The sequence below is a fragment of the Artemia franciscana genome, chromosome 10 (assembly GCF_032884065.1).
Source record: "Artemia franciscana chromosome 10, ASM3288406v1, whole genome shotgun sequence".
NCBI classification, from domain to species: domain Eukaryota; kingdom Metazoa; phylum Arthropoda; class Branchiopoda; order Anostraca; family Artemiidae; genus Artemia; species Artemia franciscana.
Window position 1 is genome coordinate 29,566,213 of NC_088872.1, and position 23,139 is coordinate 29,589,351.

At 36.6% G+C, this 23,139-nt stretch overlaps 1 protein-coding gene across 1 annotated transcript in view; it reads left to right on the forward strand.

The window, feature by feature from the left end:
• Positions 1-23,139, forward strand: part of LOC136032038 (trafficking protein particle complex subunit 11-like) — a 155,589-nt gene that overhangs the window by 129,173 nt on the left and 3,277 nt on the right. Inside the window, exon 23 of the mRNA XM_065712128.1 lies at positions 15,426-15,580. Coding sequence (XP_065568200.1) covers positions 15,426-15,580 — 155 coding nt within the window. The remainder of the gene's footprint in view (positions 1-15,425; positions 15,581-23,139) is intronic.

Sequence of the window (23,139 nt, forward strand, 5' to 3'; positions counted from 1 at the left end):
GTTATGCCGTTGGCAATGTTTCTAAGCTGATTGTCACCTCTGAACGGAGAAGATTCTCCGAAGTATCCGACGAGCTTCTGGGTATCGTCGAAGTCACGCTCCTTTCTACTGGAACTCATGTCGCGGTGCTGCTCACTTGTCGAGTAACCAATTTTTGTCAAATTTTGCATCAAGAGGTTGATCTCCAGGCATGCTGGTCTTGACAGAACCCAAATGGCTCTCTGCTGTTCTGTCATCCCACCTCCAGTTGTAAGACCGCCCGATGTTTTCAGACTTCTCATATACTCCTGCTCGATGACAAGATCTGCCGAGAGCCCAGCCCAGCGTCGCTCTGATCTTCTAATGGTGTGACCTCCCTGTTCAAATGCTTCGAAGATTGGTGGGTGACTAGTTTGAAGCTTAGCCATCTCTTGCTGGTATATCCAGACCGACTTGACATAGAGGTTATGTCCAGATGCTGCTAGAAACGGAAGCATCTCTATTGCAGATTGTAGGTGCAAATCCCACAGGCCTAGTCTCTCGGCACGTATGAACTTAAGCAGTATCCCAACCATGTCAAGATACTGAAGCCAGAGCTTTGCAGTTCTCTGAGTCAGCAGGTCTTGGCGTCTCTGCTTGAGAAAGTTTTCAAGTTGCTTGAGCTGGGGATCATGACTGAGATCTTCGGGTGGGAGGTATCCATCCAGTACGTTAGCGAAGACAGTAGACATGTCTAGAGACGTCAACGTCGCTTGCTCTTCTTCGAGGAGATGAGCATATATGGCCGAGCTCACGAGAATGTGAGCTCGAACAGCTCTAGAAATCGCTTTTCCAGAAAGAATGTGCGGCACTGCACCAGTCGCGTATACCAATTCCAGAACCTCTTTCAGACCAGAACCTTCCATGAGGTGTCCTATGCATCCGACGAAACTCATCATCAAATGAAAACCGCCTAACTTGAGAACAATACTACTCAGCTCATTCGTCGTGTTGGACTTGAGGATCTTCATAGACTTCCACCAGAGCGGCTGGTCAAATGTGAGAACGGGTGTGAATCCGTAGGTTCTGCCTTGCGAAGCTACAAAGCGCAAGGTTGAGTAAAGGCAGGATTCGTTGCTAGACGGGAGGTCAATCATGGGCAAAAACAAGACGCTTGCCTTGCTGCGAAAGTTTCCCGCTTCATGATGTATTTGGTTAGAGAAAACTGACTGCATGAATCCATTCCAGCTCGGCCTTGGGACAGTCAGGAACCAGGTAGCTAACCAGAGCTGATCGAGTGAGGCATACGGGTCGTTGACATTTTTGCCAGGGATCTTCTCATATTGCACCTTTGAAAGCACTGTCTCACTTAAGCGGTAAGGGTAGATGGGAATTTTTCCTTTTTGGGCTACTTCATCTAATGAAACTTCAACTCTCGGAATGGGCGATCGGCTGTTAATGAGAGGAGGCGTGACTGCTGCTAGCAGGTCTGACACTGCACATATTCGGCGGAAAACGTTATTTGACCAATCATCATCACGGCTTTTGCACACTGCCTTTATACTCTCTTCAAAGTCTTTAGTCCGAACCTTGTACCACTCGTGTCCTTTTCTGTGGGTAGTGTGGAGATTTATCCTTGTAGTGCAGAAAAAGCAACACTCTTGGAAGTTGAAACTTGGAGTCCGTGATCGGAGTACCACTTTTTCTGCTTCCGTCTTTTCTTGCAAGGTTCGTCGTCTCTCATTCTCAATTTTCGACAGGTATATTTTGTTTGTGAAAGTCTTTCTGCAAGCAACATGGACTTGGTTCCCTGCCTCGACAGAGATACTGGTACCTCTCGTTTTGCTAGCTTCATTGATCGCCGTAGCTCCTTTTTCTGCCAGTACCGACGATTCTGAGGTGTCTATTGAACGTTCACAAAGGAAACATAAAACTGCGGTCTCAGCCATCTAAAAAAGAGAACTGGGAATAAGTGAGCTGTCGGTGAATGTTACAACGAAAATCCTCATTCTGAACCGAAAAATTCGTGCTCCTCTTCGAAAAATACCCCGTGATCGTGTGTCGCTTGATTTTTTTTTATTTTTTTTTTTTTTACTTCATACAAAAACAAAAATAAAAAAGAATTAAATGATTAAACGTGATGTTTCTGTCTAATAAAAGAGCACAAAAACAATCGTTTCTTAAAAGGGAAACCATCAATAAACTACTTTTCTTTTCACGGTTCCTCATTCTCGGATTCTGGAAATATCTAAAAAATAGGCGCAAAAAACGTGAAAAAAGGGAATTTCGCAACGGGATGGAGATTTAGATTTTTGATATGTTGTAGAGCTCTCTTTTCTGAACACAGTGGTGCAAAAATAATTTCTGTACCAATTTTTTCCTGGTTTGACCATTTTTTTCCGTATCTTTCCCCTACTATTATGTGATACATCATATCACAGAACCTACTGTAGAGGTTTCAAGCTACAATCTTCAAAATATGGAATTTCGCTTCTTTTGTTTTCAGAAGAAACATCGTTGATGCATGTTTATTTGTTTTGTCTTTACCGAGGGGTGATTTTATCAAACCAAACTTCCAAGATAACAAGGAGGGAGCTAATTCAAACGTAAATTTAAAGCTCTTTTTAAGTCGCCATATAGATTAGGTCAGGGAAAGTCTTGTTTTCTGCCATTTTAGAACAACAAACTACGATTTTGTCCCAAAGAGGGTAAATTTGCAATTAATGTAAAATTCTAAGAAGCTAATTGATTCGAAGTGTCAATAACTATAATTTAGGCTTCCCAGTAGCAAAAGAAGTAATGTGACATTACTTGATTCAACCAAGTTGATTCGCGTTTTATTAATGAGATTAGACTACGTAGGGGGGAGTTGGAATTAATTAAAACATTTCTCTATGCAGCTAAAACGTTACAATCCCATATCTACCAACATAGAGGCGGAAAAGTTAAGGCAAGCCATCATCAGCCCCGCCAGGAAATTTCTTTAGGGTGACAAACACTGCTAAGAATTTAGTTTTCAGTAATTTTGAATAATAATATTTTTAATTTTTCCATTTATATGAAGTACTTCAATGTATTTGAGCATTTGTATGCAATGTGGTATTTATCGATAAGAAAATCCTATTGTAGAGATTGTGATGGCTTCAGTTATGTAGAAGGTCAAAAGTCTGACAGAACTTAGAACTTCCATCCATACAAACAATAATACTTCTTTTCAACCAACCGAATTTCTTCAGTAGTAATATTAACCAGGACTATTTACCGAAATTACTATTCATCGCTGATTTTTTAAGCCTGTTCAAATTTTTATTCAACATTGAAACTGCAAATTTAAACGGTATGACGGTACTGATCCACGTACAATTGTTCATTTACACATTTTAAAAGAAATTAATCACGGATTTAAGGGACCAGCACTTCAAATTATATTTTTGTTAGGCCTGGATATAATTTGGAAAACAATCAAAAATTAAATAAACAAAGAGTTTTTCCGCTGAAAGCAAGGAACCGATTTGAAACCTATTTGAACAGATTATTCTTTATATAAAGGGGGTTATCTCCTACTTACCTCCTTACTCTCTACTGTGAAGTTTGGATTTTATCCAAATTAAAAAAAAAATTACACTTGAAAAAAAATAGATTGTTTAAAGGACTAAAAACCTTCTGTTCAAGGAGCAAGATGCCGAGAAGGGACAGTCCCCCTTATTTACAGAATAATTCCAATTTGTTTTCAATTTTTAACTTGCTCCTTACCTTAGTTGAAAAACTTGTTCTATTTGTTTAATTACATTTTATGAAATGGTAAGTTTTATGAATACAATACTTTTGGTAATGCAAAAAAACGGTAAATATTTTGATGATTTCTGTTTGGATTTTGATGTATAATCAAACAGCTCGTGGTAACGAACTGTAAGTAAGGGGTGATTCCGCTCAATTATAACCGAAACCCTAAAAAACGGAATTGATAAATCAAAAGAATTCGCTTATTATGCTGATTCCAAATATATAAGTTTCATCAAGTCTAGTCTTACCCATCAAAAGCTACGAGCCTGAGAAGAATTGTCTTATTTTTAAGAAAAGGAGGAATGACACCCTAGAAGTCCTGAAATTTTAATGAGAATCGCAACCATCAGATTCAACATATTAAAACCCTACTTTAGAGGTTTCAAGCTCAAACCTGCAAAAATGTGAAATTTTTGCCAGAAGAAAGTTCACGGATGCGTGTTTATTTATTTATTTTTACTGCAACATATATTTACAACATTGGTTACTGCAACATATATTTACAACATTGGTTACTGCAACATATTTTTACAATATTGGTTACTGCAACATATTTTTACAATATTGGTTACTGCAACATATTTTTACAATATTGGTTACTGCAACATATTTTTACAATATTGGTTACTGCAACATATTTTTACAATATTGGTTACTGCAACATATTTTTACAATATTGGTTACTGCAACATATTTTTACAATATTGGTTACTGCAACATATTTTTACAATATTGGTTACTGCAACATATTTTTACAATATTGGTTACTGCAACATATTTTTACGATATTGGTTCAAATAAACGGACTCTGGATATATTCCTAAACTTATAGAATTATGAAAAACTAGCGCTCTACTAATCTTACTTGAGGTACTGAGAGACATAAATTGAATACTAAAGCTTATTGATTTCATGGCCCATGAAAGACTACTAAGAACCTTATAAATTAGTTTTTTACTTTCTGCAGGGTACCTACGGATTGTTCCGCTTCTAATCGCATTTTGTTGTCCCAAATTTGTGTTCTCAGTAAAGCGCTAGTTTTTCAGGATTATACAAATTTAGGGACATAGCGCAAGTCAGTTTATTGGAACAAATATTGCACATATATGTTGGTCAATCTGCAAAGCATTAACTTTATTCGTTTTATGTTTCATTTTCGCTCTTTACTTCCAGCAGAAAAATTGGGATGAATATCTGATGAATATTGAATATCTGAGTATTGAACGTATTTAACATGCATTTAGCGTTTAATATACTATAACGAGGCTTAAGGTTTAATTCTAATCGAATAAATAAAATTGAAAAAGTGAAATTCTCTTTATAATAAATAAAATTGAGCAAGTAAAATTTGAATAGCGTAATATGCATTTTCATTTCGATGCGGTATTAACCGGAAAAAAAGATTATTTGTAATATAATTCGCTCTCAGTGAAGCGTCAATGACGGAAACGGCTTTAGATTTTTAAGATCAGGAAAGGAGGCAGTAGCTAAATTCTTGTTTGTAGTGGAACTAAATTTGTTGTAAACGGTCTTGGAAAGAAATAAGGTTAAACTAAATTTTTGATATATAATGATATCAACTGCTGAAAAGCCCATCAGTTCAAGATTTGATTTTACTCTAATTTGATTTTTTATTTTCAATGTTGTAATAAGTACGTAAGAAAATATTCGTAACAACACGTCATTTTCAGTAAAGCGCCAATGACGCAGTAGGGTTTAGACTTTTACAGTTAGGGATAGAGCCAGTACCCATACTCTTTTTGAATTGATTTTTGTTCTTTTCAATCTTAATTTGCATAATTATTTAAATCTTTATTCATTTTAAGGTTTATTTATTCATTTATATTAGTTCATGTTGTATGTTCGTTTGCTATGATTGTTTATTTAGTTTCTGTTCGTCTTGGGTTTCATTGATGCTACAATAGTATAATATTTATGTTCAGTTTAAGCTTGATTTGCATATTCAATTAATACTTTACTCGTTTTAAGATTTATTTGTTCCTTTATATTAATACAACAAAAGAATAAAAACAAAAGCAGTACGAAAACACAAGAATAGAACAACAAGAATGATGCAAGACGAGATAAAAAACTAGAAACACCATTTATTTAAAGGGAAACCAAAAATAATTGACCCCTCCTGCACAAAAAGCAAGCCAAATGTATTTAAGCTGCTTCAAGCAAATCCAGGTAATAAGAGTCCAGCCTAATACAGGTTAGACTTTAATTGCTTTTGGATCAACAATTCTGATTTTCACCTCTCTTCACTTGATTAGTTGCAATCCCTTTTTATGGCACTTGGTATTAACCAAGTGACATATAGCAATCGCCAATTCTGTCGGTCTGTCTGTCGGTCCCGGTTTTGCTACTTTGGGCACTTCCAGGTAAGCTAGGACGATGAAATTTGGCAGGCGTATCAGGGACGAGACCAGCTTAAATTAGAAATAGTCGTTTTCCCAATTTGACCATCTGGGGGGGGGGGGGGAGTGGGAGGGTCGGTTAATCGGAAAAAATAGAAAAAATGAAGTATTTTTAACTTATGAATGGGTGATGGGATCTTAATGAAATTTGATGTTTAGAATGATATTGTGTCTCAGAGCTCTTATTTTAAATCCCGACCGGATCTGATGATATTGGAGGGAGTTGGAGCGGGGGAAACCTAAAATCTTGGAAAACACTTAGAGTGGAGGGATCGGGATGAAACTTGATGGGAAAAATAAGCACAAGTCCCAGATACATGATTGACATAATCGGAACGGATCCGCTCTCTTTGGGTTAGTTGGGGGGGGGGGGGTAATTCTGAAAAATTAGAAAAAATTAGGTATTTTTAACTTACGAACGGATGATCGGATCTCAATGAAATTTGATGTTTAGAAGGATATCGTGTCTTAGAGCTCTTATTTTAAATCCCGACCGGATCTGGTGACATTGGGGGGGGGGGAGTTGGGAGGGGAAAACCTAAAACTTGGAAAACACTTAAGAGTGGAGGGATCGGGATGAAACTTGGTGGGAAAAATAAACACAAGTGCTAGATACATGATTGACATAAACGGAACGGATCCGCTCTCTTTAGTATAGTTGGGGGGGGGGGGGGTATTTCTGAAAAATTAGAAAAAATGAGGTATTTTTAACTTACGAACAGGTGATCGGATCTCAATGAAATTTGATATTTAGAAGGATAACGTGGCTCAGAGCTCTTATTTTAAACCCGACCAGATCTGGTGACATTGGGGGGGGGGAGTTGGGAGGGGGAAACCTAAAACTTGAAAAACACTTAGTGTGGAGGGATCGGGATGAAACTTGGTGGAAAAATAATCACGAGTCCTAGATACATGATTGACATAACCGGAATGGATCCGCTCTCTTTGGGGTAGTTGGGGGAGGGTTTAATTCAGAAAAATTAGAAAAAATGAGGTATTTTTAACTTACGAACGGGTTACTGGATCTCAATGAAATTTGATATTTAGAAGGATATCGTGTCTCAAAGCTCTTATTTTAAATCCTGACTGGATCTGGTGACGTTGGGGGAGATTTGGGGTGGGGTAACCTAAAATCATGGAAAACGCTTAGATTGGAGGGATCGGGATGAAACTTGGTGGGAAAAATAAGCAGAAGTCCTACGTACGTGATTTATATAATTGGAACGGATCCGATCTATTGGGGGGGGGGTTTAATTCTGAAAAATAAGAAAAAATGACGTATTTTTAACTTACGAAGGAGTGATCGGATCTTCATGAAACTTCGTATTTAGAAGGACCTCGTAACTCAGATCTCTTATTTTAAATCTCAATCGGATCAAGCGTAATCGGGGGGGGGGGGGGGGGCAGTTGGGGGGGGGGGGACCGGAAATCTTAGAAAATACTTAAAGCGGTGAGATCAGGATGAAACTGGACGGGAAGAATAAAAACCTGTCTAAGATACGTGACTGACATAACCGGACCGGATCTGCTCTCTTTGGTGGAATTGGATGGGGGTAATTTTGAAAATTGAGGTATTTGTAACTTACGAAAGGGTGACCAGATCTTAATGAACTTTGACATTTAGAAGGATCTTGTGCTTTAAAGTTCTTATTTTAAATTCCGACCAGATCCTGTGACGTTGGGAGGAGTTGGAGGGGGAAACCGGAATTCTTGGAAAACGTGAAAATTGGGATATTTTTATCTTACGAATAGATGATCGAATCTTAATGAAATTTGATTTTTAAAAAGAATTCATGTCTCAGAGCTCTTATTTCAAATCCCGACCAGATCGTTTGACATTGGGGGGAGTTGGAGGGGAAAATCTTGGAAAAACACTTGGAGTCTAGGAATCAGGATGAAGCTTGGTGGATAGAATAAACAAATGTCCTTGATACGTGATTGACAGAATCGTACTGGATTCGCTCTCTTTGGGGGAGTTAGGGGGAGGGGTTCAGTGATTTGGCGATTTTGGTACTTCTGGATGTGCTAGGACGATGAAAATTGATAGGCGTGTCAGGGAGCTGCACAATTTGACTTGATAAAATCGTTTTCCCAGATTCGACCATCTGGGGGGCTAAAGGGAGAGGAAAAAATTAAAAAAAATTAGGTATTTATAACTTACGAGTGGGTGATCGGATCTTAATGAATTTTGATATTTAGAAGGACATCGTGACTCAGACCTCTCATTTTAAATCCTGACCGGCATTAAGCCTCTTATTTTCCTTTTTAAATCAATCTATTGATTCATATTTTGTTAGAGCTCATACCATATGATTTCTTGGCTCTTAGCTCTTCTCGCCTCGTCACAAGTGCCATATGAGCTCTTAGCTCTTGTTTCTTATTGTTAGACGTTTCTGCTCTTTTCTGGTTTTATCGGCATTGAACATGCCTCGTTTGATGCGTATTTCTATTAAAAAAAATTATTGTTCCTTTTCTTTATCTTTACTTTTCCTTTTGTGGTGGTCGGCATTAACACCCTGCAGAAAATACCCACGCAGAAAATACCCCCAAGATAAGAGCCCTCCACGGATCCCCCTCCCAAAAAAGAAATCCCCCCCCCGGCAAAAGCCTAGAACTCTAAATTTCTGATCCAATGAGCACACTCCAAAGTTTCTGCGACCTTGAGTTGGAGGTGTGGATAAGGAATGGAGAGTCATCCTCCTTTAAGGAATAAATTCTGATCATTTTTCGGTTTAATATTATTCTTTACTCTCATAATAATAGCGTAGAGCAGAAATATTCCCAGAAATCGTAAGGGAGTAGATATCAATTTCACATTTTTTTATGCGTTTTTTAAATTTTCTTTCGTATCCTCCCCCCTAAAGAACTTTTGCAGGAAAACACCCTTTTGTTGCATTTTTGCTGGGAAACTTTTCGACCGAGAAAGGAAGTACCGGCATGATTTCAGAAACAATCAAAAAGTCTTTTTCAAATGAAAGTGCGCCAAGAAAAATTTTTCACCTGAGATCTTCTGCAAGAAATTTTCCGGGCGGAATTTTCAGCTAGATTGTCTTGGGGGAATTCCCTTGAAAAGGGGGGGAGGACGTTTTTACGTGATAATAACTTTCCACGGTGAATTTTTCTGCGGGTGGAGGAATTTTTCATGGAGGGGGACCCGGATATCTCTTTGTTATTATAAGCGATCAGAAATTATATTATTAAAAAGTTTCTTCAACTGAGAGTAAGGAGCAACGTCAAAACTTAAACGGACAGAAGTTATTACGTATGTGAAAGTGCTTCCCCCTCCTAAAAACTTTGCTCTTTGCGCTGAAGTTTTGACTTTTTGTCCCAATTTCTTAGGAACGACTCCTGAGACACAATGGACGTTTAATAAAAATAATAAGCTTTTTTTCAATTTCCAATCATCTGTTACGAAAGAGTGTCAGTTGATGCAGAGTGGGGAAAGGGGATGTTACCTGAAACCCCCTTGAGGGAGCCGGATTTTCCGGTATGATCCGGTTAACAAAAAGAAATTACAATTTAAAAATACGTTTTTCAATTGAAAGCACAGAATAACATTAAAAAAGACAAAAATTAGTCCATATATGAGTGGGATTAAACTGACGTCTCTATTGCTTCGACAAAGCTTTTTGTTCTAATTAAACGGCCCTAATGTTTATGAAGTCTCTCTCAAGGAATTGGGGAAAAGTCAAACTTCAGCGTAAAGAGGGAGGGGTTTAAGAGGGGGAAGCCCACTCATGTATTGAAAATTTTGTTTATTTAAAGTTTTAATGTAGGTTCTTACTTTTAGTACAAAAGCTTGTTCTTTTCTATATAATTCCATAAAAGGGTTACTGTATTGAAATAAACGACACATCATTAACATATTATTCTAATTAATGGACAATTCTTCTGGGTTTAGTCTTCTTTGGTGGGCGTTTTCAGGCTGAAAAATCTCTTCCTATCTAATTCATCTACTATGGGTTGCCTCCCCGTAGTAGCATAATATTTGTAGGCATGGATATATAATGAGTAGGAGGTAATAGGCTTGAGAGTATCTGTGCAGGATTTCGACTACTGTTGATAGAAGAGCATCGCCAAGTGCTAAAAGCCACGTTGTGACAAAGAATAGACCCAGTATTGGGCAAAGCCTCCCTTCATACTGGAGGTCCCAGGGACTTCTTGCTGCCCGGTTCTAAGCAGGCGTAAGCACTTCGGCTTAGACTTGAGAAGATGTGTTGTTCCCCGTCCTGAATTTTTATCTGGGACCATTGCTTTTCCTGGGGCCAAAATAATTTGAATGATTTAAGGAACATAATAATTGGAACTTGGAAAGTTCTGACGTTAAAAAATAATTATCGTATCGACATTTTGACGGATGAATTGAGACGATTCAAACTGAACTTACTAGGAGTGTCCGAAACTCATATACCAGGAATTGGAAGCATGACGTTAGGTGATATAGAATTTGTTAACGCAGGCAGGAATGATAGGGTACAAAGACAAGGAATAGGGCTCTTGGTGAATAAGGAAGCTGCTAACTCTTGTTTAGGCATTAATAAAGGTGTCAATAATGAAATTTTAATCACTCATCTTATGACTAAACAGTTCAGGGTATCAGTTATAGTAGTATATGCCCCTGTAGAGCCGACTGACGGAGATACTAGTGATTCACATGAATTTTACTTACACTTACAGAAGCAAATAGACAGGGTCCCAGGTAGAAACATGGTGTTATTATTAGATTTTAATGCCCAGGTAGGTAAAAATAGGGATATATGGTATTCTAGCCTAAGTAAATTTGGTGTAGGAAAAGAAAACAGCAATGGCTACAGACTGTTGCAATTTTGTAGGTTATAAACAAACCTTTTTGTTTACTTTATTGTAAACCGAAGACTGGCAGGATCAATATAAGATACTAGGGCATATAAGAGTGCTTTTATTGATGTTAAAAGTAAAGATCACCATCTGGTAGTGTCTAGGGTTAATTTAAAGTTGAAATTTTGGAAGAGTAACTACCTCCCGGTTATGATGCAGAATCCTAGATGAGAATTTGAGAGACATTTTTCAGGAACAGTTGAATACTAAACTGGAGAGTTTAAAATTTGACAATGTGGAAGATTGATGGAATTATTTTAATAGAAGTATTTGTGAAGTTGCTAATGGTGTCTTAGAGAAGAAACTTATGTCTAATAGTGAGAAGGGGCTTGAATAGTAATTATCTGAGTGATAGATCATATGAAAGCAAAAGGAATGTAAGGGAATTGAAATAAGGAGGTGTGAAGTCCTGGATAAAATTGCCGAGGATCTAGAAGATGCAGCTATATGGTGCATTAGAAAAATTATACTTAAATATTGTTAAATATTTAATAAAAATATTGTACCGGCGTTTCAATAAATTGAGAAAATGGTCAAACTGGACCTGTCCCAGTTAAAGATAAGAAGGGGGCCACAAGTAGTGATACGGAAAGAGTTAAAGCGAGACAGGCAGAACATTTTGAGAATGTACTAAACCGAGATAGAGTTGCAGGGAAAGATACAGAAGAAAATGAAAACGTTTATTACTTACGACATGACTGCCTGTCCATGGATTATTCTTTATGGTTGATTGTGTATGGCTATGCTGTTTGACCTATATAATTGGATGGATGAGTAGGGTTAAGGCCACAGTCAAGTACGGATCTATATTAATTACTAAAGTAGGAAAACAGTCTTCCTTTTCTCCTTCTGTCTCTCTTTTTTTTATGGTGTATGTTTATTCATGTGTTTGTGCTCTTGCATTGGTGATTTCTTTTTTCATTATGATACCTTAGATGTGAAGGAAAATTTGTTTTGTGAGGAAGAATTAGCGACAGTACTAATATGATTAAAAAATAATAAGGCTAGCAATTGTTGGAAAATCTTAATTAAACTACTATAAGAAAAGGTGATAAGATTGAGTGTGGTAATTATCAAGGCATTAGTCTGGTCCATCTAGGTAGCAAATAACCTAGTAATAAGATAATTTTTGACTGAGAGATGCTGTAGACAAAGTTTTAAGAGAAGAACAATGCGGTTTTAGAAAAGGTAGAGGATATATCGACCAAATTTTCACTCTTAGGTTAATAATTGAGAAGTGCCTCAAGTATGAAACACCTTTAGCCCTCAGTTTTATAAAATATGTACAAGCGTTCGATTCCGTTGATAGAAGAGCTTTAGAGTAAAGGTTTTATCCTTGTATAGTATTTCCCTTTACATCAATCATTTTGATAGATTCTTCTTAAGAAGCGCAGAAAAGGCAATTGGAGACCATGGAACCAAATGGGGGGAGGGATGTCCTGGAATTAGATTATGCTATTGTTAAAGTATCCTAGATCCAAATGCGAGCAAAACGAATGAACTTTTAATGGTTTTACCAGTTCAGGCTAGGATTAAGTGAAGATGAAAAGTTGACATTAGGTAACGAAAATATTGATCAGATGGACAGCTTCACTTACCTTGGTAGCATTATTAGTAAAGAAGGTGGGAGCAGTGAAGATGTTAAAAGTAGAATAACAAAGGCTCAGGGTGCCTTTTCACAGCTAAAAAAATGTGTAAGAATAGAAAGATAGCAAAGCGAGATTAGAGTATTGGAGTATTAGATAGTGATGACAGTGGTCAAAAATGGCTTGGAAGCATGGACGCTCCGAAAAGCGGATGAAGATTTGATAGATCTTTTTCAGAGAGATTGCTTACGGATTTTTATGGGTATCCAGCTGACTGATCGTATTTCAAACAGTAGGCTGTACGAAAAGTGTGATTCACTCCCGCTTTCTAGGGCAATAATGAGAGAAAGGTTGAGATGGCTATGGTACGTTCTGTGGATGAAGGATGGCAGATTGCCAAAGACTGTCCTTTTAGGCCATCCATCTAGGGCTAAACAGAAAGCAGGTCGTCCGCGATTGGGGTGGGAGGATGTCATAAACAAAGATTTTAAGGAAGTGGGAGCTTCCTGGGAAGGTGTACAGAGGGAGGCTTTGAATAGACTGGGATGGAGGAGGAGTGTGTGTAATTGCGTTGGCTTCTTGCGGTTTGGTGCTGCGGTGAGTTATTAGTAGTAATAGTAGGAGCAGTAGCATTGAATATTATAAATATTTTAATAACAAATACTAAATTATTGAAAACATTAGTGCCGGGCCGGAATTATTATGGTTTCCGCCAATTTTTCATGCGGAAATGTCCCAATGGAATTATCCGGGGGCTATTTTCCACTTCTTTTGATTTTTTGGAAATAATTTCCACGGAATGGGGCATGTCTGGAGTGATCGAGAAACCGAATAGAGTCGCAAGCAATTTTACAAGGAGGGGGATTTTCAGCGAGGATGGAACTGTCTGGAGGGAATTTAGCGGGGGGAGGTTTACTTTACGTTGGATGAAATTCCACCGAAGGAGATCCCCGTGAGAGAGAGGGTTGCCCCCTCCATATATGAAGGATGCTTTTTAGTAAAATATTTTGGTGAATAGGAAGCTTTTTTAATAGAGCTGACAGCTTTAGCATAAAGACTACGGTAAAGAGGAGGGGCAGCCCTTCTTATAAGGAATAAATCTTCCAAAATTAATTTGCAAATTCGTTTTTATTTTCATGTATACCGTGAGCCAAATTCGAACCTGCCTTAGTTCAAAAACGTCCAGACATTAAATGAAAAAAAAAAACAAGTTTTTTAATTGAAACTAAAGAGCAACATTAAAACTTAACGAACAAAAATTATTCTGTACATGAAAAGGGGTTGTCTCTTCCTCAACGCCACACCCTTTAGGCAACAGTTATTATTGTTTTATAAAGTAGAGTTGTGACAAAAAGTCAAATTATAGTGTAAAGAGCGAGGTGTTGAGGAGGGAAAAGCTCATTTCATATACGGAATAATTTCTGTTCTTTTTAAGTTTTAGTGTCGTTCCTTAGTTCCAGCTAAAAAAAAACTCTTGTTTTTCATTTAATTTAAAAAAGAAAAGCCTATTGCCTACTCCTTGCACATAGCATTTGCTATTGGGAAGTAAATAGACAATTTTCGGGAGGCGAATTCTGTTGGGGAATTTTCAGTGGTGGGATGTGGGGGATGCCCCCTCTTAAATACTTTACTCTTTGTGCTATAGTAAGACTTTATATCCCAATCATTTACGTTTAAGGTTAGTTGAATTGGAATAAGATTGCTTTTTGAACCGTAAATAACGTTAGCGTGAAGAGCGAGGTATTGTGGAGGGGGTGTCCTCCCCCTATCGTAATAATTTCTGTTCGTTTGATTTTAATTTTTTATCCTTACTTTCATTTGAAAAAATCTGCTTTTTTGTTTAATCAAAAAAAGGCACAAACAATTCTCAGGAGAAAACATTGAAATGCTGCTTATTTTGAGTAGCCAAAAATAGCCAGTAGTTTAATTTTCTTTATCCCGAGGCTTAGTCCGTGTAATTTTAAATCCAGATTTTTATGTTAAGCATTGATTTCATCGAAGCTTGTTTTTATAATATTCAATGCTTGGGGAAAATTTGTGCAAAATACTCTTTAATTACAATTCTTGTTGTTGAACTTGGGCAAAGCCAAGAGTTAATTAATTTGAGCAAAAAGAAATGGTCGGAGATATCGAAATCATGATAACAAATATAGAAAGTGAAAACATCGATATATCGTTTAATCAAATTATCGCCCAACACATTCAATTTAAAGTGAAACAAATTTAAAGTGAAGAATTTAACGTAAATTATCCAAATAAGGTACAAAATTTTTCATAAATGATATCTGACTACCGCCATGCCTATAAATTTGAAACGACAAAATATGCAATTATATTTCGAAGATTCATCTGGAATTTAAACCATATATCCCTTAGAAATATGGTTTACTTTGATTGTCAGTAAATGACAGAATTATGAAGCACGTTAAAGCATCTGTGAAATGACAAAATATATAATTATTAAAAAAAAATCCAATTAAGGTAACACGAAAGCGTTTTTTTGATAAATTTAAAAGGTACATTTTTAAATTGGTAAATTTGTTTCGGTTACTCATATCTGACTGCCGCCATGCCTACAAAGTTGAAAGGACAAAATATATAATAATATTTAGAAAATTCATCTACAATTCAACCCATATCTCCTTGAGAAACATGATTTACTTTGATTGTCAGCGAATGACAGAATTATGAAGCACGTTGAAGCATCTGTGAATAGTAAAATAAAAAATTCTTTTGTATGAATGAAATTTGACTTAGTTGAGATGACACCAACGGAACGTTTCTTTGGGCATTAAGTAACATAAATGTAATCTTGCTTAAGGTGGTGTTGTTAAAGCAGTTGTTAGAAAATCCATTGATGGAAGTGCGCCAATTGCACTGACTAAAGACCTGTTGTGCATCAAGTCCAGAGATGGTTTCACCGTTGATGTTTGGAAAGATGACAATATGAACTTCTCGAAAGTCGCTAATCTCAAGGTAAGCTTCTACCTTCCACTTTTTCTCCTCCTTTTCTTGAATTACTTTGTTGTTTCTGCATGAGCGCCGGCAGGGGGGCAGGGAGGACCATGGCCCCTGGGAAATTTGGGACTATAAAGTAATTGTAAAGAAACCAAAGGAAAAAGAACTTAATAGGAGAAAACATGGAATAATGTAAGCTGCCCCTTTGTTAGCTGCCTGCCAATAGATTTTTACCCTTAATAAGGAAAATATAACTTCTAATTGGTGACTGAGTGACTCCTTTTTAGTTCTTCGCAGACATTTTCCTATATGATTTGGTTGCAGCAAAAAAAAGATCAAATTTTTCATAGCAATGAATGGTAAGTAAAAAACGATCCTTGTCAATAAAATAACGAAAGTATAAGAGCTTAACTATTGATAACATTCAATCAGAGAATCAGCTTTTCATAGTGATCCTAAATGTGTATTTACTTATTAGTAATTACTGCAGTTTACTTATGCAGTTTACTAATTAGTAATTAGTACACGAGCAAGTTCGTATAATTATATAAAACACAAGTACAACAACTTAATAAAGGGTAATTTCGGTAAAAATATGCCGTCAACTTTTGCTTGCATTGCATGAGTATCCATGAGCTGATCTTTGAAGTCACTACAATCAGAAATGTTTTTCCTGAACGGAATGCTGGGAAATTTTTGCATTCTCCCTCTGAACCGATACGTTTTTTATTTTTTTTTATGATCATTTTTTTTCCAGGATTGATTGTATTTATCAAGTCGTCACTTTGAAAAAAAAAATTATTTTTACGGTTAAGAAGTATAGAGGTGTCGAACATATTGTTTTTTGCTATTCAAAATTGGACTAGAATATTGAATTAAAAAAAAATTATTTGCTTCTCCTAATTTTAGTTTTAATATATTACTTTTAACAAACTACTTTGATAATACGTTACTTTTTGTAAACAATTGAGTCTAAAGGCCTTAAATATTTTGCTGTTTGATTACCAAGTTCAAAACTCGACATTGTTAAAAGAATATCCGTCCAACGCTTCGGCATTGCTCAACAGAACTGAATACTGATTTCAAAATTGAAGTCTTAGTTTTTGTAAGTAAGCTATTGTTTTTTGTATTTTTTGTAATTAATTATTTTTTTCATTTTATATACTTTTACTTTAATTGCAATACTTTTTCCATTTCATTAGATAAATGTTTGTCTCTAAGCTTCATTAAATAAATAAAAAACAAGTTTTTTCAACTGAAGGTTGAAAAAACCTTTTAAATTAAGTTTAATGACCAACAAATGACAAGAAGGTTAAATGACCAACGTTACAACTTAAAACGAACAGAAATTATTACGGATATCAAAGCGGTTGTCTACCCCTCCTCCACACCTCGCTCTTCGTGCTACAGTTTTTCGGCACTTTAAAAAAAGTTACTTGTTGTTCTAATTAAGTGACTCTTGTATTTCAGGAGTTGTTTGTAAAGAATTGGAAAAAATTTAAACTTGAGGGTAAAGAGCGAATTGTTGAGGGGGGGGGGGCAACCTGCCTCATATACGTAATAATTTTATGTGCTTTAAGTTTTAATGTTGCTCCTTACTTCCAGTTGAAAAAACTTGTTTTTTAGATTTAATTTTTGATCGTTTTTTAAATAACGTCAGTATACCTGGCTTCACCTCCACGGGAAAATCCCCCTCCTCAGAGAAATATCCTCTGAACAATTCAGATTTGAACGAGGTAAAAATTTACCCCGGACAATTACCCTTAACATCTCCACCCCTAAAATTGAATCGGTAAAGAGAAAGCAAGACATATAAAGAAATAACGCGTAGAAATTCTGGCCAATTCACCCAGTGTAAAACTTCCCTTGAAACGTTCACCCCCTGGAAATTTCCCTTTCCGTGCAAAATTCTCCCGTTAAAATTCCTCCCAGCAGAAAATTCGTCCTCCCCTCCCCACCCGAAAATGTATGCATACTTCCCAATAACAAATAAAACAATGAGTAAATTTTATCAAACAGTTCGTGGTAACGAACTGTAGTAAGGAGCGACCCGGCTCAATAGTAACCAAAACTCTAAAAAATTGAATTTTGATATCAATAGCTACATCAAAAGAATCGCATTTTAATGCTGATTTTAAATATATAAGTCTCATCAAGTTTAGTCTTACCCATCAAAAGTTACGAGCCTGAGAAAATTTGCCTTATTTAAGAAAATAGGGGGAAACACCCCCTAAAAGTCGTAGAATCTTAACGAAAATGACACCATCAGATTCAGCGTATCAGAGAACCCTGCTGTAGAAGTTTCAAGCTCCTATCTACAAAAATGTAGAATTTTGTATTTTTTGCCAGAAGACAAATCACGGGTGCGTGTTTATTTGCTTGTTTGTTTTTTGTTTTTTTTCTTTCTTTTTCCCAGGAGTCATCGTATCGACCAAGTGGTCCTAGAATGTCGCAAGAGGGCTCATTCTAACGGAAATGAAAAGTTCTAGTGCCCTTTTTAAGTGACCCAAAAAATTGGAGGACATCTAGGCCCCCTCCCACGCTCATTTTTTCTCAAAGTCAACGAATCAAAATTTTGAGATAGCCATTTTGTTCGACATAGTCGAAAACCTATCATAGTCATGAAAAATAAACATGAAAACGTTGAAACTTAAAACGAACAGAGATTATTACGCATATGAGGGGTTCTAAATAAACATGAAAACATTGAAACTTAAAACGAACAGAGATTATTACGCATATGAGGGGTTCTAAAAATACTTCAGCATAAAGAGCGAGGTATTTAGGAGGAGATAAATACCTCACTCTTTATGCTAAAGTGTTTTTAGTAATTTCAACTATTTATTCTACGGCCTTTCTGATTCAGGGGTCATTCTTAAAGAATTGGGACAAAACTTACGATTTAGTGTAAAGAGCGAGGTATGAACGAGGGTACAAACCCCCTCGTATACATAATAAAAATATAAGATTATGAAAGTTTGTTACGTAAGTTAATTCTTAATTTACGTACATTTTTTACTAAAAAAAACGTTCGTTAAAAATTAAAAGTTCTAGTTGCCTTTTTAAGTAACCGAAAAATTGGAGGGCAACTAGGCCTCCTTCTCCACCCCTTATTTCTCAAAATCGTCTGATCAAAACTAAGAGAAAGCCATTTAGCCAAAAAAAGAATTAATATACAAATTTCATTTTAATAATTTAAGTGCGGAGAGCCAAAACCAAACATGCATTAATTCAAAAACGTTCAGAAATTAAATAAAAAAAACTAATTTTTTTAGCTGAAAGTAAGGAGCGACATTAAAACTTAAAACGAACAGAAATTACTCCGTATATGAAATGGGTTGTCCCCTCCGCAATCCCTTGCTCTTTACGCTAAAGTTTGACTCTTTGCCACAATTCTACTTTTTAAAACAATTAAAAGCTTTAGCGTAAAGAGCGAGGGATTGCGGAGGGGACAACCCATTTCATATACGGAGTAATTTCTGTTCGTTTTAAGTTTTAATGTCGCTCCTTACTTTCAGCTAAAAAAAAAAAGTTTTTTTATTTATAACTTAAAAACTGTTCCTCAGGGGCTATAAGAGGTCATTTTATCTCTAAAGACATAGTTATTGGGCTATTCAACTATGCTGAAGAAAAAAGCTATCTAAAAATTTGTGTCGGACGATTCTGGGAAAAAAGTGGCGTGGGAGGGGGCACAGTTTCCCTCCGGTTTATTTAGTCACTTGAAAAGGGCACTCGTACTTTTCATTTCCGTTAGAATGAGCCCTCTCTCGACGTTTTAGGCCCACTAGGTCTATACGATCACCCATGAAAAAAAAGAAACAAACACGCATCCGTGATCTTTCTTCTGGCAAAAATTACAAAATTCCACATTTTTGCGGATATGAGCTTGAAACCTCTACAGTATGGTTATTTGAAAAGCTGAAGTTGATTAAAATTCTTTGTCTTCGAGGGGGTCTTTCCCCCTTTTTTGAAAATGAGACTAATTTTCATTTCTTCAAGTTTTGGTTACTATTGAGCCGGGTCGCTCCATACAGTTCGGTACCACGAACTGTTTGAATTACCCATCACAATCCAAACAGAGATCATTGAAATATTTATCATTTTCTCTGCGTTACCAAAGGTATTTTATTCATAAGACTTTACAGTTTCATGATTCGTAATTAAACTAATAGAAAATGTTTTTCAGAAAAAGTAAGGATTAAGTTTAGAACTTAAAACAAATATAAATTACTCAGTATATGAGAGGGACTGTCCCCTTCTCAACATCCTAATCATTAAACAAAAGTTTTTTAGTGGTTTGAAAAATTTTATCTTTCCAATTGCAAATTTTCTCTAAAAAATTTGAAAAAAGCCCAACTTCACAGTAAAGAGTTAGGAGCTGAGGAGGAGGCAGTCCCCTTCATATAAAGAAAAATATGTTCTAATGTCTTTCAAATCTGTTCTTTGCTTTCATTTGAAAGCGCTTTTCTTATTTAATTTGTGATTGTTTTCCAAATCATACCCAGGCCTAACCAAGATATAATTTGAGGTACCGGCCCCTTAAATTCCTCATTAATTGCTTTTAAAATGGGTAAATCAGTAATTGTAAGTTGATGAGAACCATCCTACGTTTAAATTTGTAATTTCAATTTTGGATGTAATTTGAATATAACTAAAAAATGTACGGTGAATAGTAATTTTGGTAAAAATCCTTTTTAATGCTACTACTAAAGAATTTCGGGTGGATGAAAAGGAGTATTATTGTTACTACGGACAGAAATTCTGGGAGACTTTCGATCTTCTGCATAACTTAAGCCATCAAAACCTCTACAAGAGGATTTCCTTACCGGTAAATACATTACATACATTTCTTTCAATACATTAAAGTACATCATACAAATAAAACTAAGTTCCTAGCGAGTTTATTCACAATAAATACAAAATGGAAATACAATACTCTTATTCCCCCTCGAAAGGCTCAATGTCAAGGGATACAAGGGGAACGCAAAAAAAATACAATATAAGCAACAACCAAAAAAAGAGAACAATAGCCAAATAGCATATAAGATGAAAAAGAGAACATACCTGAGACCTGGGAGTCAAAGCACAGAGAAGACAACCATACACCCTAAACAAACACTCATGGGACATCAACTCCTCAGGGGAAAAGGAAAAAAGAAAGAGAAACAACAAAAACAAAATTCTATTCTGTTTGATTCTTTACTAAATGATCCTTAAGAATCCTTTTAAAAGTCCCATCTGTACTGACATCTGCATCTCTACAGATGTGGCATCTCTGTACTGAAGAAGGTAATGAATTCCAAACCTGCTGAACAGCAGTGAGGGGATCAAAATCTGATCGAATATTAGGGGTAGGTGGAATGCAGATATTATACGAAGAACGAGGGCTATATGGAGCTGAATCATAAATAAACAGAGGAGTTTTTTGAAGAGATCATTGAAGCTGATGAAAGACAAAAGAAGCGCAAGAAATAATCTGAATAGATTGTAGACTTAAGAGAGGGGTTGGTGAGGAACGGTTGGCGTCCATTACCAGTCGCCGTGCTTCACTATGCATGACAGAAAGTGACCGCAGCTTAGACGGAAAAGTAGACATCCATACAATGGGGCAATACGAAACGTATGAATGGACAAGGCAGAAAAAAAGAAGCTTCAGAATAGATCAAGGAAATGTATGTAAGTTTTCGAATGATACCCTAACTCCGTGAGACCTTAACCCTAACCATGGCTATTTGGTTCCTAAATGAAAGGTTTCCATCAAGTAGGATACCAATAAACCGGACCACGCGATTCTCTGGTCTATACAAGGAGCCTTGTGACACCTGAGGGTGTGTATGCTGAGGGAAAGCTATACCAATTTGAGAAAAAATAAGAAAATGTGACTTACCAACATTCAAAGCCAAGTAATCTGCATTAAACCATGAAATAATTTTCTCGAATATTACCACAAGATTAGACTTGATATCAAATTCCGTCTTCCCAAGGGTCCCCAAGAGTGGTGTCATAAGCAAAAGCAACTAAGGGACCCTTGCATCAGGATGACACAGCTTGCAGCATGCCAGAGGCCTAGTGTTTTTTACCGCCGAAATCAGATCATTAACATAAATCAGAAATAAAATGAGGCCAAGAAAATATTCCTGAGGGACGCTATAATATATTTCAGAATGGCTCTGGAAAGGCAGATCAATTGAAATAAGCCTACCAGAAAGATATGAATCAAACCAAGAAAAAGCATTTGATCTTATACCAATATGCGATAGTTTCCAAAGAAGAATCCGATGAGTCAAGGAATCAAAAGGCTTACGAACATCCAAAAATAAAGCTGCAGGGATATGACCAGAATCTATTTCTGAATGAATGAAATTCAAGAAAGTTGTGCAAGCATGATCTGTAGAGCGATTCGCTCGGAATCCAAACTGGAAATCATGCAAAAACTCTTTTGCATCCAGAAAACTAAGAAGCCTGGATAGCATAGCCTTCTCAAAAATTTTACTGAAAACAGATAGGAGAAAAATTGGCCTATAATTATCGGGATCACTCTGAGAACCACCTTTATACAGCACGATAACCTTAGCCTGCTTGAGAAATTCAGGGAAAATGACTTTCTCGAAAGACAGATTGACAAGCTTAGTCAATGGTGACAGAATAGCTGGCAGAATGGCACAGATAGTTCTTGTAGGAATTTTATCTGGTCCTAATGATCCTTTAAGAGTATTCACGATACGGGCTGCCTAAAATTCAGAAATGAGAGTCCAAGATAGGCTCTTAAATCGCAACGAGAAGTTGCAGAGCTTACAGAGGAAGCGGTTGTCTTTCCTATATTAGCAAGATAAGAGATAAGCTCTAGCTGAACATCTTCTTCTCCTTGAATGGTCTTACCATCGATTATCAGCATTGATGAAACTGAAGGAGACACAGAGAATTAAATATACTTCAATATGAACGGTTCGTGATGAGCTACAGATGATGAAGCCTTGTAAAGCTTCCACAAATAATTTTTCCTTTTCCAGCTTTTGTGGAGACCTGAAGTCATCCATGTATTCAATGGCGCTATCCTTTTTGAAGTACGAGGTGCTGGACCCTGATTGCAAACTTGCAGGATTCCTTTTTTCACTAAATCATAAAAGAAATCAAAAGAGCGGTTAAAGTCCGATTTAAAAACTAAACTATACCATGGCTGATCAGTCAGACGAGAATTAAGTAGACTTAGCTCAGTATCACCATAATGGAAAAATGGGAGATTAGATGATGATGCTATACGCTGCGCTTGATCAGCACTCTTATATCGGGAAATACGAGGAAAATGATCAGAAATATCACTAACCAGCACCGAATTATCTAAGACATCTAGTGATGAAAAAATATTATTAATAAGAGTCCTGTGGTGGCGCAGTGGGTTTGACCTTAGCTTGGTAATACGAGACCCAGAGGTCGAATCATGCTGCAGGAATGCACTGCAGGGCCGACGCAGGTACCTTAGTAGTCAAGAAGCGTCGTTAATCCGATACAATACAATACAATTATCAATAAGAGACGCGGCGTATCAGTGACAGTGACAGGCGTATCAGAAGATTGAA